A 13,194-nucleotide genomic window follows, 5' to 3' on the forward strand; every position below is an offset into this window, starting at 1 on the left:
ACGTGGCATTGTGGCTGCGCTTCATTGATGATTTGTTCCTGCTCTGGAAAGGCACAGAACAGGAATTCCATTTATTCTTTGAGGTTCGGAACAACAATACTGTAGGATTAAAATTCACTTACAATCTAAGCTCCAGGGAAATAGAATTCCTAGACACAAAAGTCTACGTGAAGAACAATAGACTAGAAACAACTGTACATCCTAAGAAAACAGCCACAAACAGTTTACTTCACGGGCAGAGTTTCCATCCTGAGAGCCTCAAAAAAAGTATACCTTACGGAGAACTACTTCGGATGAAAAGAAATTGCTCTGAAGCAAGTGAAATGGAACGAAAATTTGAGGATACAAAAATTTGTTTCAAACAGAGAGGGTATAAACAAACGGATATCATCAGAGGGGAGAAAGCAGCCAGAGAAATGAACAGAGATGAAATGCTCGTATCTAAAAATAAGACTAAAAAAGCTTCACTTGGCAAGAGAAAAAATACAGATGAACAATTGTTTCCAAATACAGAGAAAATGGAGGAGACAACACTGGAAGAACATCCTAGGGTGATAATTAGTTACACGAAGGAAAGTTACAAAATACAGAAAATAATGACAAAATACTGGCATGTACTAAAGAAGGATGTCGACATAGGGAATGATATAGGAGAACGACCATCGATCACCTACAAAAGAGCCCCTAATTTGTCAGACCACCTTGTGCATAGCCATTTCGAAATCAGAAAAAATTCATCTTGGCTAGAAATTAAAAAAAGAGGATTTACGAAATGCCTAGTATGCAAGGCGTGCAAAATCGGGAAGAATCTAAAGAATATATATGATCCATCAGGAAAGAACTTTGAAATTAAAGAACCGATAACCTGTGAAACACTCTTCGTTGTATATCTACTCCAATGTAATTGTGGAAAAAGCTACATTGGCAGTACCACGTGTCCTCTCAAGAAACGAATCCTTTAACACACTCGAGCCATACAGAACAAAGACCTCTCATATGCCATGGCAAAACATATGGCAACCCATCCCGGAAAAACATGGCTCAACATGACGTACTCAGGCCTAGCCGTGGCACCTCATCATGAACGGGGTGGGGATAGAAAACTAAAATTGAGACAACTTGAGTCCAAACTTATCATGAGATTCAAAACAATGCAACCTCTAGGACTGAATGGAGATGCGGAACTATATGTTCATCTGTAAATATGAAACTGAAGTTTAGAACATTGCTTGGAACAATGAATTTGAACTGTAAAACTTACTGTTTGCACATGCATAAAGTGAGATCGCTCAAGGCACATCTAGCAACACTCACTCCCAGTCAGATGTGGTAAATGTTTGCGGTGGCAAGGGCACTCAGCCCAGGAACCATTAGTACCTCCAGCAGTGCGACTGCGTTATATACACGCGATCCTTAAGATTGAACACAAGTTCGTATAGATAAGAATAGAAGACTTTCGCATAGGAAGTCTACCACCGCAATACCACACAATATCGGGGAGTTATTCTCAGAGCTCACTGACACATAAGTAAATGTAAACAGACACAGCCTGCTGGAAGTAATGGGCACTCAGCCCAACACATAAGAAACCAAAACAAACTAAAACGATACTAACAAACATAAGCGTTCCATAAACACATAGTTGTAATAGAGCGCCGAGACTACACATGAAAAATAAAATGTGTTAGAAACAATACGATTAGTTAAATGAAAGAAACTGATCACAAACTGTAGAATATAATTTAATGCAGCGAAATGAATTGAATTTCACTACAAATCCCAGCATGCATTGTGTGTCACATGTGTATTTAATGTGAAAAGGGAAAAGGGACTAATTGTCCAAAATCTATGCCGTGATCAAGGACGCTAAGTTCGAAACGCATAGGCGATCTCAGTTGTTGAAATAAAAACTTTAAAAACTTCCCCGAGTGGAGTGCCATCATTCCTATGGAACTTTGTGTGAAAATGTTCGACGGGATACTGCCTTGATCCAGACGATGGCACCAGCACGATAGTGCTCCCCCTGCGACGAGGCAAGTTGTGAGGGATATATATATATATATATATATATTTATTTTTATTTTTTTTGTCACCAAACAATTATACTCGCACACCACCAGGAAAGAAGTTTATAGCAGGTTTATTTCTGTGCCCTTACAGCACACAGCTTTGGTAAAGCTATGTGCTGTAAGGGCACAGAAATAAACCTGCTATAAACTTCTTTCCTGGTTGTGTGCGAGTATAATTGTTTGGTGACAAATTGACGAGCAGGGAAAGCCCGTCCCTGGAACTCGCACCGGCTGTTTAAAGGTGTGCCTTCGATAACTGGAGTAATTTGGTGAATAAAAAATAAAAAAAAAATATATATATATATATATATATATATATATATATATATTGCAATAACTTTATGACAAACCAAGAGAGTGCTCACAGTATGTCTTTTATGTCTACTTATCACGTGACACGGGTGAAGCATTAGAGAAAAAAACACAACTAAAAACAATGGTATAAAAACAGTAAGCGGACTGTGTTTCCGCCAGTGATCAAGGATACTGTGCTATCCGAAACGCGCCTGACAAGCTAAAATAAACAAGATCTGCTGTTCAACGACAACTTGGTGTTCGTATTCCTCTCTCTGAACATTTGCCAGCTGGAAGTGTGAGAGAAGTCAGGAAACTGATTGATATATATTATATATAATATATATATATATTATATATCCACATTCACAAAAGTTTGCCCTTGAAGAAAAGCCACTTACAGGTAGGTGATTTTCGTTTTTTAATGTAGAAGCTGCAGCCGAGGGGAATGCACATTCACAAAGGATTTTATCAGCCTGACGCGTTTCATGCTCAGAAAGCATTTCTTCAGAGGCAGTTCATTAAGTGTAGTGACGCATGAGGCAGTACTTAAATCTTCCGAACCACCTGCGTCAGTGGGCATTGGCTCGTGCTGAGCCTGCTGGTTCTTGTAGTGCCCAAATAACACTCAAGTGAGCTGCTGCACTTCACCAAATTAAAGTTGAAATTAAACCACAGTGGGTGTTGCAAAAGTCTTTCTTGTACTGGGCTGCACATATGACCTTCTACAAATGACATCCTGTCCTTAAAGCGCTGGTAGCCAAATACTTCCAACTTGGTCCACTTCCTTGTGGCAGGGCTTCTCCCACGACCGGGACCAGCCGTTTCAACATTAAACCACAAAAGTTTGCCCCTGAAGAAAAGCCACTTACAGGTACGTGATTTTCGTTTTTTAATGTAGAAGCTGCAGCCGAGGGGAAAGCACATTCACAAAGGATTTCATCAGCCTGACATGTTTCATGCTCAGAAAGTATTTCTTCAGAGGCAGTTCATTAAGTGAAGTGACGCACGGGGCAGTACTTAAATCTTCCGAACCACCTGCCTCAGTGGGCATTGGCTCGTACTGAGCCTGCTTGTTCTTGTAGTGCCCAAATAACACTCAAGTGAGCTGCTGCACTTCACCAAATTAAAGTTAAAATGAAACCATAGTGGGTGTTGCAAAAGTCTTTCTTGTACTGGGCTGCACATATGACTTTCCACAAACGACGTCCTGTCCTTAAAGCTCTGGTAGCCAAATACTTGCAACTTGGTCCACTTCAATGTGGCAGGGCTTCTCCCACAACCGTGACCAGCAGTTTCAACCATAGCTGCGATTGAGCGCCCAACAACGCTCCTCCTGGCAGTGGCATACAAATGCTACCGGCGGGCTTTATACCTCACCCGTAATACGGTTCCTTATGCGCCAGCTACACCCCTGGAGGGCTCATCTGGTGGTGAGGGGTGCTTACGGCTTCTATGCTCATGGAGGGGCGGGAGGCAGACATCCATACGCTTGGAGATCTATATAGGGATGGGGAGCTCACGACATATGAGACACTGGTAACAGAGGAGGGGCTTCCACCTGGGGGGTCCTTAATACACCGCTCATTGAAAGCAAAGCTGACCGCCAGGTGAGGAGACATAACCACGGAGCCCAGGCAGCATTTACCAAACAGTATCTGCACGTTATGGGGAGGGGCAGGCATCTGGTTCGCTGCTTTGCGGCATCATTAAGTGAACACGTGGCAGTTAGTTTAGGCCCACTTAGATGCAAATGGGAGCTGGACCTGGGGCGGCCACTAGCGGACAAAGAATGGGAAAAGGTACTTAAAAGTCTGGTGCGCATCCCTATAAACATGTGATTCCGCCAAATTCAGCTCTTCATTGTCCATAGGGCTTACCTCACGCCTGAGTTGATTAATAAGTACTTTTACCGTGACGATGCGCTCTGCCCTGGGTGTAGCGAGTTGGGGGTGGGGTTCCTGCATATGCTGTGCAGCTGTCCTGGGCTGGGCACTTACTGGCGCGCAATTAGAGAGCTGCTACAGGGTTGCACAGGTCGAACAATACCCTTTGACTGGCCCGAGTACATCCTGCATCATTTCAAGAGGTCTCTCAAGGATAAGGTGTCATCCCATTTTCTGGACCTGGGGCTAGTGGTAGAAAAACGCCTCTTTACAAGGAGATGGAAGGCACATGACCTGCCATGTACATGGGCATGGAGTTCCTTATTTCAGGCGTGGGCTAGGGCAGAGTGGACTGCCATTCGCAGGGGGGGAAACACTAGGGCTCTGGAAGGAACCCATAGCGGCCCATTGGGAGTGGATGCATGGTGCATTACAACAGTCGGACAGGGAGGGGCGCACGAGTCACACGGAGGGTGTGGGAGGTGTACACAGGGGTGGGTGCATACCACAGGTCGTTCTCCTGCCGGGATAATCTGGTGACGCTTTACTCCTGCTCCACCAGGGCATGAAGGCAACCATGCCAGTGCGGCCACAGATGAGGAGCGCGCGCGCAATCCGGGAGGGGGTGGAGGGTCGGGACGAGGGGGGGAAGAGAGTGAGTTAAATTCACATGCGGTTTCTGCTGCCACGGTTATTGTTTCTTGTTTCATATATACACTATCTGTTTGCATGCCCAAGATGGAGGGTCAGCCCTGGACCGCACAGACCACTGGGAGGTTAGCACACCGGTCCTCATGGGTAGCCTCAGAGTCTGCATCAGGACTGGCGAAAAGTAGTTCAGTTAACCCCTGGGTGAGCATCTTTTGTTCTAATCATAGTAAAGCTCAAACACATGTAACATATCATGACCATGCGCTAATGCATTGATGGATGACCTGTATATGACTGTGAGCTTTTATAAGTGATGCTTGTGCTGTAAAGTGTAACCTTAAAACAATAAAAATAGATTCGACAAAAAAAAAAGCAACAGGCCTCAATACGTACTTTAATTATTTTAAGGTGTTAAAGACAGAGTAGCATAGATAACAGATACATGCACAATCCGAAAACAATTATTTGTATACAGCAGTTAAAAGTTTTAAGCCGAGATCTAGGTTTCCCAAAAACTAAAATGAAACAAATACATTTTACTTTTCAATTAAAAGATACTCATTAGTCACAATTGCTTGCAATGTCCGTGCACAGGCTTACTTAAAGAAGACATCCTTTAATATTTACCCGAGTAAATACGCCTGAAGCTGTAGACCAGGAAAGGCAAGGCACTAATGGTATGGGTTTGGGCCAGTTTGTTACAGCCAATGACGCCATCTATAAAACAAAAGAATAATAAGTTGAGATTTTCTTTATGTTTTGATCCCTTTATTGTATTTATCCAAAGATGACCTACTGTGCACAGTAAAAGAAGGATCAGCCTGGAATCTCTTACTGAAACAGTGGTAGACTGGTTTTAACTCATGGATCAATTGGAATTGATGCCTCAGGTCTTTTGATTGCAATTACTTAAACAGAAATGATTCCTATGAAATTAAGAAGAAACCAGAGCTATTTAACCTTATATTGCCTTTTTCATGCCTTGGAGTCCTAATACCTCCCAAAAAAGTTAGACACAAATCAAGAGAGGTCATATGAATATAGGGTGAGGCACTTCAAGTGTGACCATCAATTTAAGGTCTCGAGGGCTTTGCAAAAGACAGAACATCTACAAAGAAGGTTGTCTCCATGACATGTAATGAAAACCTAAATGAGAAACTGGTACTACCAAAAGGTTTTTTAAAGAATGCCAACAAAGATGAACCTAGTTCAGATAAAAGATTGACACTCGCCTTAACTTAAAGGGGTGAGTTATTTTGATTTCTGATGTGCCACCTCCACATCTTTTGTTGTGTATAAACCAAGCAGATGGTCCACCAGACTTATTAAATGCATCAGTCTTTATGGAGATGCATATTCACAAACTGTTATAACTACCAGAAATAGGGTTTCCCATCAGAGGCCTTAGGCAAGTGGGTGCTAAGCTGTTAAAGATTATGCATCATAACAGTGGAGAGGGGAGACATATCAGAAAGTGAGGCAAACCAACAGGGAATCACTAAAAAGAATTGCATAGCAAGCCCCTGTCCACTCATAATGGAACCCCTGGACTCTTTACACAGTATATCTGATTCTTGATTTATCACATAAAGAGCCAGCTTCCTACACCTCCCACTAAAGAACACTTGCCTGCCACCAGACAAAGCCAATACGATCACATTAAGGCGCGTCACTTGTTGCCCCGCCTATATTCATTAAAGTATTTTCTGTATACTTTATAAGGCAGTCTAAACCACCAAAACCAGACTACTGGACAGAAAATGTCACCTGGCACCAGAGGTTACTACAAATACCAGAAAGGGGAAGACAGCCTTTTTCTCGTTGACCACTCTCTTACAACAACCCCCATCGTGTGGTAAGATTGGTCATTTCTTGTTAATCCACCATGCTTACAGAATGTTTGTCTTGTAGCTTTGTGCAAATGTAGGTCCTTTTGTGCAACTATAACCGGAAAGCCTCAACACATATACATTTGATTACAAATAAACTGCATCTGCAACTAAATATCTGGTTTTGCTGTGGTCAAATGAAAACACAAGATAAAATAAACCCGTGTAGCTCATAAAACTATGCTTCTTTCTTATTAACATGGTAGGAGATGATTCAACACAACTCCCTCCTTTGACGAATGACGACCCAAAAACAGCAGGGCAAAGAGGAGGAGAGGAAAACACTGGGCTGAGATAGTTTGATCACCAAGTAGGATGACAGTTATCATACTTGCATTAAGGTTTCTGCAGAACTCATAATTGATGCCTCAGAAAACATTCAAGGAAAACAGAGATGGACTGCTTGTGGCATATAGGCTACCTTTTAAACTTCACCTTCTTGATACTTTTTTTATGCTTACATGGTGTACGGTTTCCATCCCAGTTGGTAGTAGGAACAAAGCAGATGAGACAGCATGTGGTCTTAAAACCATGACTGCTTTAACAATTAACTTCACAATGTAGTCACACACCATTTTCCAAAATATTATGCTATGTGGCTAGGACCCATTAACCATCTATTGATTCACAATAAGCTTGATGGAATGCAGTGTGATGGTAGTTACTTTTTATTGGGACATGGAAAATGGTCGTGATTCTGCAGTATATTTATGTATTAGACAAACCTAAAATAATGTACCCGTTCTTCATGGTCTCTAAAACGTACTCCGGATATACAAAAAGAAATCTGCTCTTGATAATATTTTTGACATCACAACTCACTGGTATTTAATTTTCCTTTGAAAATTTGATTGAGAAATAATAACAATGAAAATCATGTTACTATCTGCTTTAGTCAAGATAGATCAAAATAAATGTGTTCTTGGTAATATTTGTGACACCACAACTCACAGGCATTTAATTTTCCGTAGTGGATCTGATTTCAGAAGAGTAGCAAAGAAATTTATGTTAATGTCTACATTCCAAATGTGGCCTAGTTCTACCCGAGTTAAGTTACATCAGTTAGTTAACTAAGTGATCAGAGTTACAAAAAGGTTCACTTTCCATCGACTGTCAGGTTGGAATGGATTCATCAGAGTTCCTAGCATCTGTGCACAACTAAAGAAATCAATGAAAAAACACTTCTTGTATTGTTTATCGCATTTAGATATGTAGATTTCATTTGTATTTTATTATTGTATTACTTGTTTTCTCTTACGATACATTTGATTGTTCATTTAACACACATCTTTCAGATTCAATAATATGTACACCCTACTGAATTAATTTCTTTAACTATTTATACTGTTACTATTATTGCAATGTAATTCGGTTCTTCTCTTGGAGACTTTTATACTGTATTATATTTATAAAATGCTAATAAATAATTTCAATAAAAAAAAAAAACACTTCAAAAGTAAAGACTTACACGGTTTTGAAAAAAAAAAGTAAAGACTTACGTGGCCACCCATGGATATACCAGTCAGGCCAAGAGGTCCATAACCTTCTCTTTCCAACCAATGTAATAGAGCAGCAGATTCCAATACAAGAGCTCCTCCCATGACAAAGAGGTCTGAGACATTTTGTAAACACGATCTCCTGTCCTCCACAAACAAAAGAAAAATAGCATTGACTTATTTTACTGATTCCGGTCTTGAATTCAAAGAATTTGCAAAACTGGATCATGGATGTAGCAGCAGATAACAGTACTCAAAGATACTTCATACTCCTTTCTAACGTGGATGGTAAAATTATGTTCCAAATGTATAATTTTTTAAGTTAGCACATCAAATAAGATATTTTGGTACATGAAACTAAAAATACGTAACATTATATCATTTAAAACATGAATAAAAAGACAAACAAGAAAAATAATGTTCGTGTGAAAGGGGCGTCGATAAATCACTCGCACCATTAAACTTTATGGACTAAAAATGTGTGGAAGTTCTTTATCATAAAAGATACTTACGTCGTAGAAACACTTCTTCAGATGGATGCTCTAGTAAGATTTCAGGGTCTCTATCTCTTGACAGCCCAGGCATCCAGATTAAATCCGGACAAGTTCTCAGTGCACATACAACGGGCAAAGGACTTCTAGCATGGATACACATCCAAATGAGATCTGGCTTTTCTAAAGAACGTCCTTCCAGGTATACAAGTTAGCACAGCTGTGCCAATAGCACCAGTTCAAGCTTCTTACCAATACTACAAATATGACGACGTAGTGAGGGCAACAAGGAGTCATCAGAAACCTTGATACTAAGTGATAAGCAACACCTTCTTTAAATGGGGATTTTAGTCTTGAAAATTCAAATTTTTAAAACAATCTTGATGAACTCCTACGCTAAAATAATGAAGGTGAGTCAGAATCAAAATAATGTTTCTAATCACACCCTGAAACAAGGCTGTAGTTAGTAGCTGTGTCCGTTAGTAGGATTTGCCTGGGAGACACCTCTGAGCAACCAAAGGACTTTAAAGGATACTGACCACCCAGAGGTGGTGCTTCAACGGCTTTACTAACCACGACCAGAATTACTTCCTTTTATTTTCAGACAGTAAGAGGAAAGACTCCCAGATGGAGAAGATGCCTTCTGAGCTGTCATGGCAAACAAATGGTTTTCATATTAGGGAAAAAAAATCATACTGCTCACTGTGGCATCTCTAAGAAAGGATAGGTCCAGTACCCATGCTCCCATGGTTAACATAGTAATCACTAGGGGGTAACTGTTCCTAAATAGGAGAAGTAGCAGACCTATTTGGTAGCTTAAAGAGGCTCGTGAGAGTAAAGCACTCACAGTAAAGGTTAGATATTGATGAAGGTGGGGCAATTCCTCCTTTTGGAAAGAGTGCCCTCACACACCCATGCGAGTGTCATGCTTCATTATCGGGCATTTGCTTCTCATGGGGGTGCCTACATTAACGTCCAATGGGCGTTCCTGGATCCAACCCCTCAAATAATAAAGGATAGCCTCATCTGCATGTCAGCGTGGTGATAAAGAGGTGAACAATGCCTCTCCTCACTTGCAGCCTATTATCTGCCCCTCCGCTGCTCGATTGCCGGTAAGAGGAGCATGGCTGCCATGAAAGGAAGAGATGTTGTGCTGATGGTGACCTTTACTATTATTTGTCTTACTTCAGTATTTGTGAGCACGAAGAGTGTAAACAGTTCTCAAATTTCACAGGATAGTTGTATCTTTTAGGATAAAACCATAACAGACTGAAATATTGACTGGATAAACAGAGGAAACTTTGAAATCTGATAGAAGCAATGCCATACTCCCAATATTCACCCTCTAGGAAATCTGAGCAGTCAAGTGCCAAACGGACTGCTAGTAAATCTTCTCATCAAAAGAAAGGAGCTCATCTTTCATAAGGGACTGAAAGAAGTAAGGCTAACTTGTTGTCGTCATGCATGTTTTTCCAATCTTAACAAAACCTGATCTTACTGAGACTTTGCTTACCTACCTTTTAGCTTGGAAGCATGGAGAGATAATATGATCCTACAGAGGGACATGTTGGTACAGTAAGGATTAGTTACTTACCTGTAATCCTAGTTCTCTTCCAGGGGTATCCTCATCAAAGTCATAAGCATTAGAATATTCCCGCCCATGCGCGGGACCCCGGAAACAATATATTATATGTGCCCCACATATATTATAGACATATATATAAATATATATATATATAAAAATAAGCAATTGTAGCCAAATAAACAATAGAGCTGTAATATGCAGTGAAGAATTTCCACAATACAGTGAATTCTGTATTAGAAACATGAGAAACAACACCAATGCTTGTTTAGAAACTGTTTTAATGCTCAGAAAACAGTAGAAATTCTCATAACACACTGTAAGCATATACAGCTCCCAGGCTGCATTGCAAAATCCCAGTCTAAAAAGACTGAAAAGCTAACCTGTAGCTGAATGCACTAAAAACTGACGCTGTGCCTTTAAGGCACCTCTGCCCCTAGCTTCCCATCATGCCTCAGGGGTTACAGTTAGGTCAGTTGTTCTTTTCGGAGACTGAAAACCAAACCATGGTAATAACAGGTTAAAAAACATCTCCTATTTAATAAACAAAGTCCTTTGCCCGGGGAGGCGGGAGGGGTGCTTATGACTTTGATGAGGATACCCCTGGAAGAGAACTAGGATTACAGGTAAGTAACTAATCCTTCTCTTCCAGGGGATCCTCATCAATAGTCATAAGCATTAGAATAGAGTAGCGAGCCTCACCTCATCCCTGCGGGCAAAGGAATCAACAGATAACATTTATATCCGTAGGCCCAAAAATAGGCCTTATTCTACCCAAATAGGTTTCTCAAGGAGGCTTGCCCTACTTGAGAATCCGCTCTGGAATCAGACTCTAGGCAATAATGCCTTGTAAAGGTATGGACTGATTTCCATGTCGCAGCCTTGCATATTTCTGACATAGGAATGTCATGCAAAAAAACTATTGTGGCTGCTTTCCCTCTAGTGGAATGAGCTTTGGGTGATTGCAACAAAGGTTTGCCAGCCAGCTGGTATGCTAGTTTGATACAAGAGACAATCCATCTGGAGATGGATCTTTTGGCTGCTGCAAACCCGGACCTCATTGCACCATAATTGACAAAGAGTTGGTCTGTCTTTCTGGTGTCCCTCGTTCTTTCTAGGTAAAACTTTAGCACCCGTTTAAGATCTAACGAGTGCAACGACCTCTCAGCTGGGGTCGATGGGTTAGGAAAGAACGAAGGAAGGGTAATCGTTTGATTTATATGAAAATCCGATACCACTTTTGGAAGAAAAGAAGGGTGAGCCCTCATTACTACTCTGTTGTGGTGAAACACAGTGTAAGGTTCCTTGGTGCAGAGTGCTTGAATCTCGCTAACCCTGCGCGCAGAGGTTATTGCCACCAAGAAGGCCGCCTTCCAAGTGAGATGCTGCAAGGAGGCCTTGTGTATAGGCTCAAACGGTGTAGACATCAGTCTGGAGAGAACCAGGTTCAACTCCCAGGGAGGAGAAGGATTTCTCACAGGGGGATAGACCTTCTTTAATCCCTGAAGGAAATCCTTCACCACCGGGACCTGAAAAAACGATGTTTGTGTAGGTGATTTTCTGTACGCTACTATGGCAGATAGATGAACCCTAATAGAAGCGTATTTCAACCCTGATGTCGCTAAGAATAGGAGGTATGGTAGGACTACCTCTTCTTGCCCTTTGGTGGGATCAAAGCCATGGTCCTTACACCAAATGAAAAATCTTTTCCACTTGAACGCATAAGACGTCCTTGTGGAAGGTCTCTTTGCCTCTCTTAAAATATTCATACATTCCGGAGGCAGATTTAAGTGTCCATATTGCAAGACCTCAGGAGCCATGCAGTCAGGTTCAGCGACTGGAGGTTGGGATGCAGGATCCTCCCGTCCATTTTGCTCAGCAGGTCTGGCCTGCACGGCAGCCGTCTGTGTGGACACAGCGACAGATGTAACAGGTCTGGATACCACCATTGTCGCGGCCAATCCGGAGCAATTAGGATCATGTCCATGCTCGATCTGATGAGCTTGGCCACCACTTTCGGAATCAGTGCCAGAGGGGGAAAAGCATAAGCGAACATCCCTGTCCACTCCAGCAGGAGAGCGTTCCCTTGCGTCCCTGGCCGGTGGAACCTGGACGCGAAGGCGTGGCATTTGGCGTTTTCGTCGTCCGCAAATAAGTCTATGTCCGGACGACCCCAGCAACGGAAGAGTTCTTCGACCACTTCGTCGTTTAGCACCCAGTCTGGCTGATCTTCGAAGTGCCTGCTGAGTGCGTCTGCTTTTGTGTTTAGCTCGCCTGGAAGGTGCACTGCCACCACCGACAGTCCCCGAGCCAGAAGCCAGTGCCAGATTGCCTGGGCTTCCAGAGACAGAGGGCGAGATCGAGTTCCTCCCTGCTTGTTCAGATAGAACATAGTTGTAGTGTTGTCCGTCTGAACCAGGACTTTGTCCGTTGTTATTGCTGGAAAGAACGCTTTGAGCGCCAGATGAACTGCTCGAAGCTCCAGCATGTTGATGTGGTATGTCTGAAGGTTGGTCGACCAGCGACCCTGAATCTGAAGATGACCCATGTGAGCACCCCAGCCTTCTAGAGATGCGTCAGTCACCACAGACAGCGAAGGAAGAGGTTGCTGAAAAGGGACTCCCTGCAGGACATTCCGAGGGCGAGTCCACCACTGTATTGAGGTCAGCGCTGCTTGAGACAGGATGATTCGATCCTCCCAATCTCCAGTCGCTTGGTCCCACTGATCCTCCACCGACTCTTGTAGAGGCCGCATCCTCAACCTGGCGTTCGGTATTAGGAAGATGCAGGACGCCATGGAGCCCAACAGAGACGCTACGTCTCGCACCTTTGGACG

General features: G+C 42.4%; 1 protein-coding gene across 2 annotated transcripts in view; it reads right to left on the bottom strand.

Annotated features, from left to right (window-relative positions):
• ABHD18 (abhydrolase domain containing 18) overlaps positions 1-13,194 on the bottom strand; it is a 176,740-nt gene that overhangs the window by 42,936 nt on the left and 120,610 nt on the right. For both annotated transcript variants that reach the window (XM_078676794.1, XM_078676795.1), the window contains exons 8-9: positions 8,289-8,427; positions 5,528-5,617 (exon numbers count right to left, since the gene is read on the bottom strand). In XM_078676794.1, coding sequence (XP_078532920.1) covers positions 5,528-5,617; positions 8,289-8,427 — 229 coding nt within the window. The remainder of the gene's footprint in view (positions 1-5,527; positions 5,618-8,288; positions 8,428-13,194) is intronic.

Source organism: Lissotriton helveticus, chromosome 2_1 (genome assembly GCF_964261635.1).
Source record: "Lissotriton helveticus chromosome 2_1, aLisHel1.1, whole genome shotgun sequence".
NCBI classification, from domain to species: domain Eukaryota; kingdom Metazoa; phylum Chordata; class Amphibia; order Caudata; family Salamandridae; genus Lissotriton; species Lissotriton helveticus.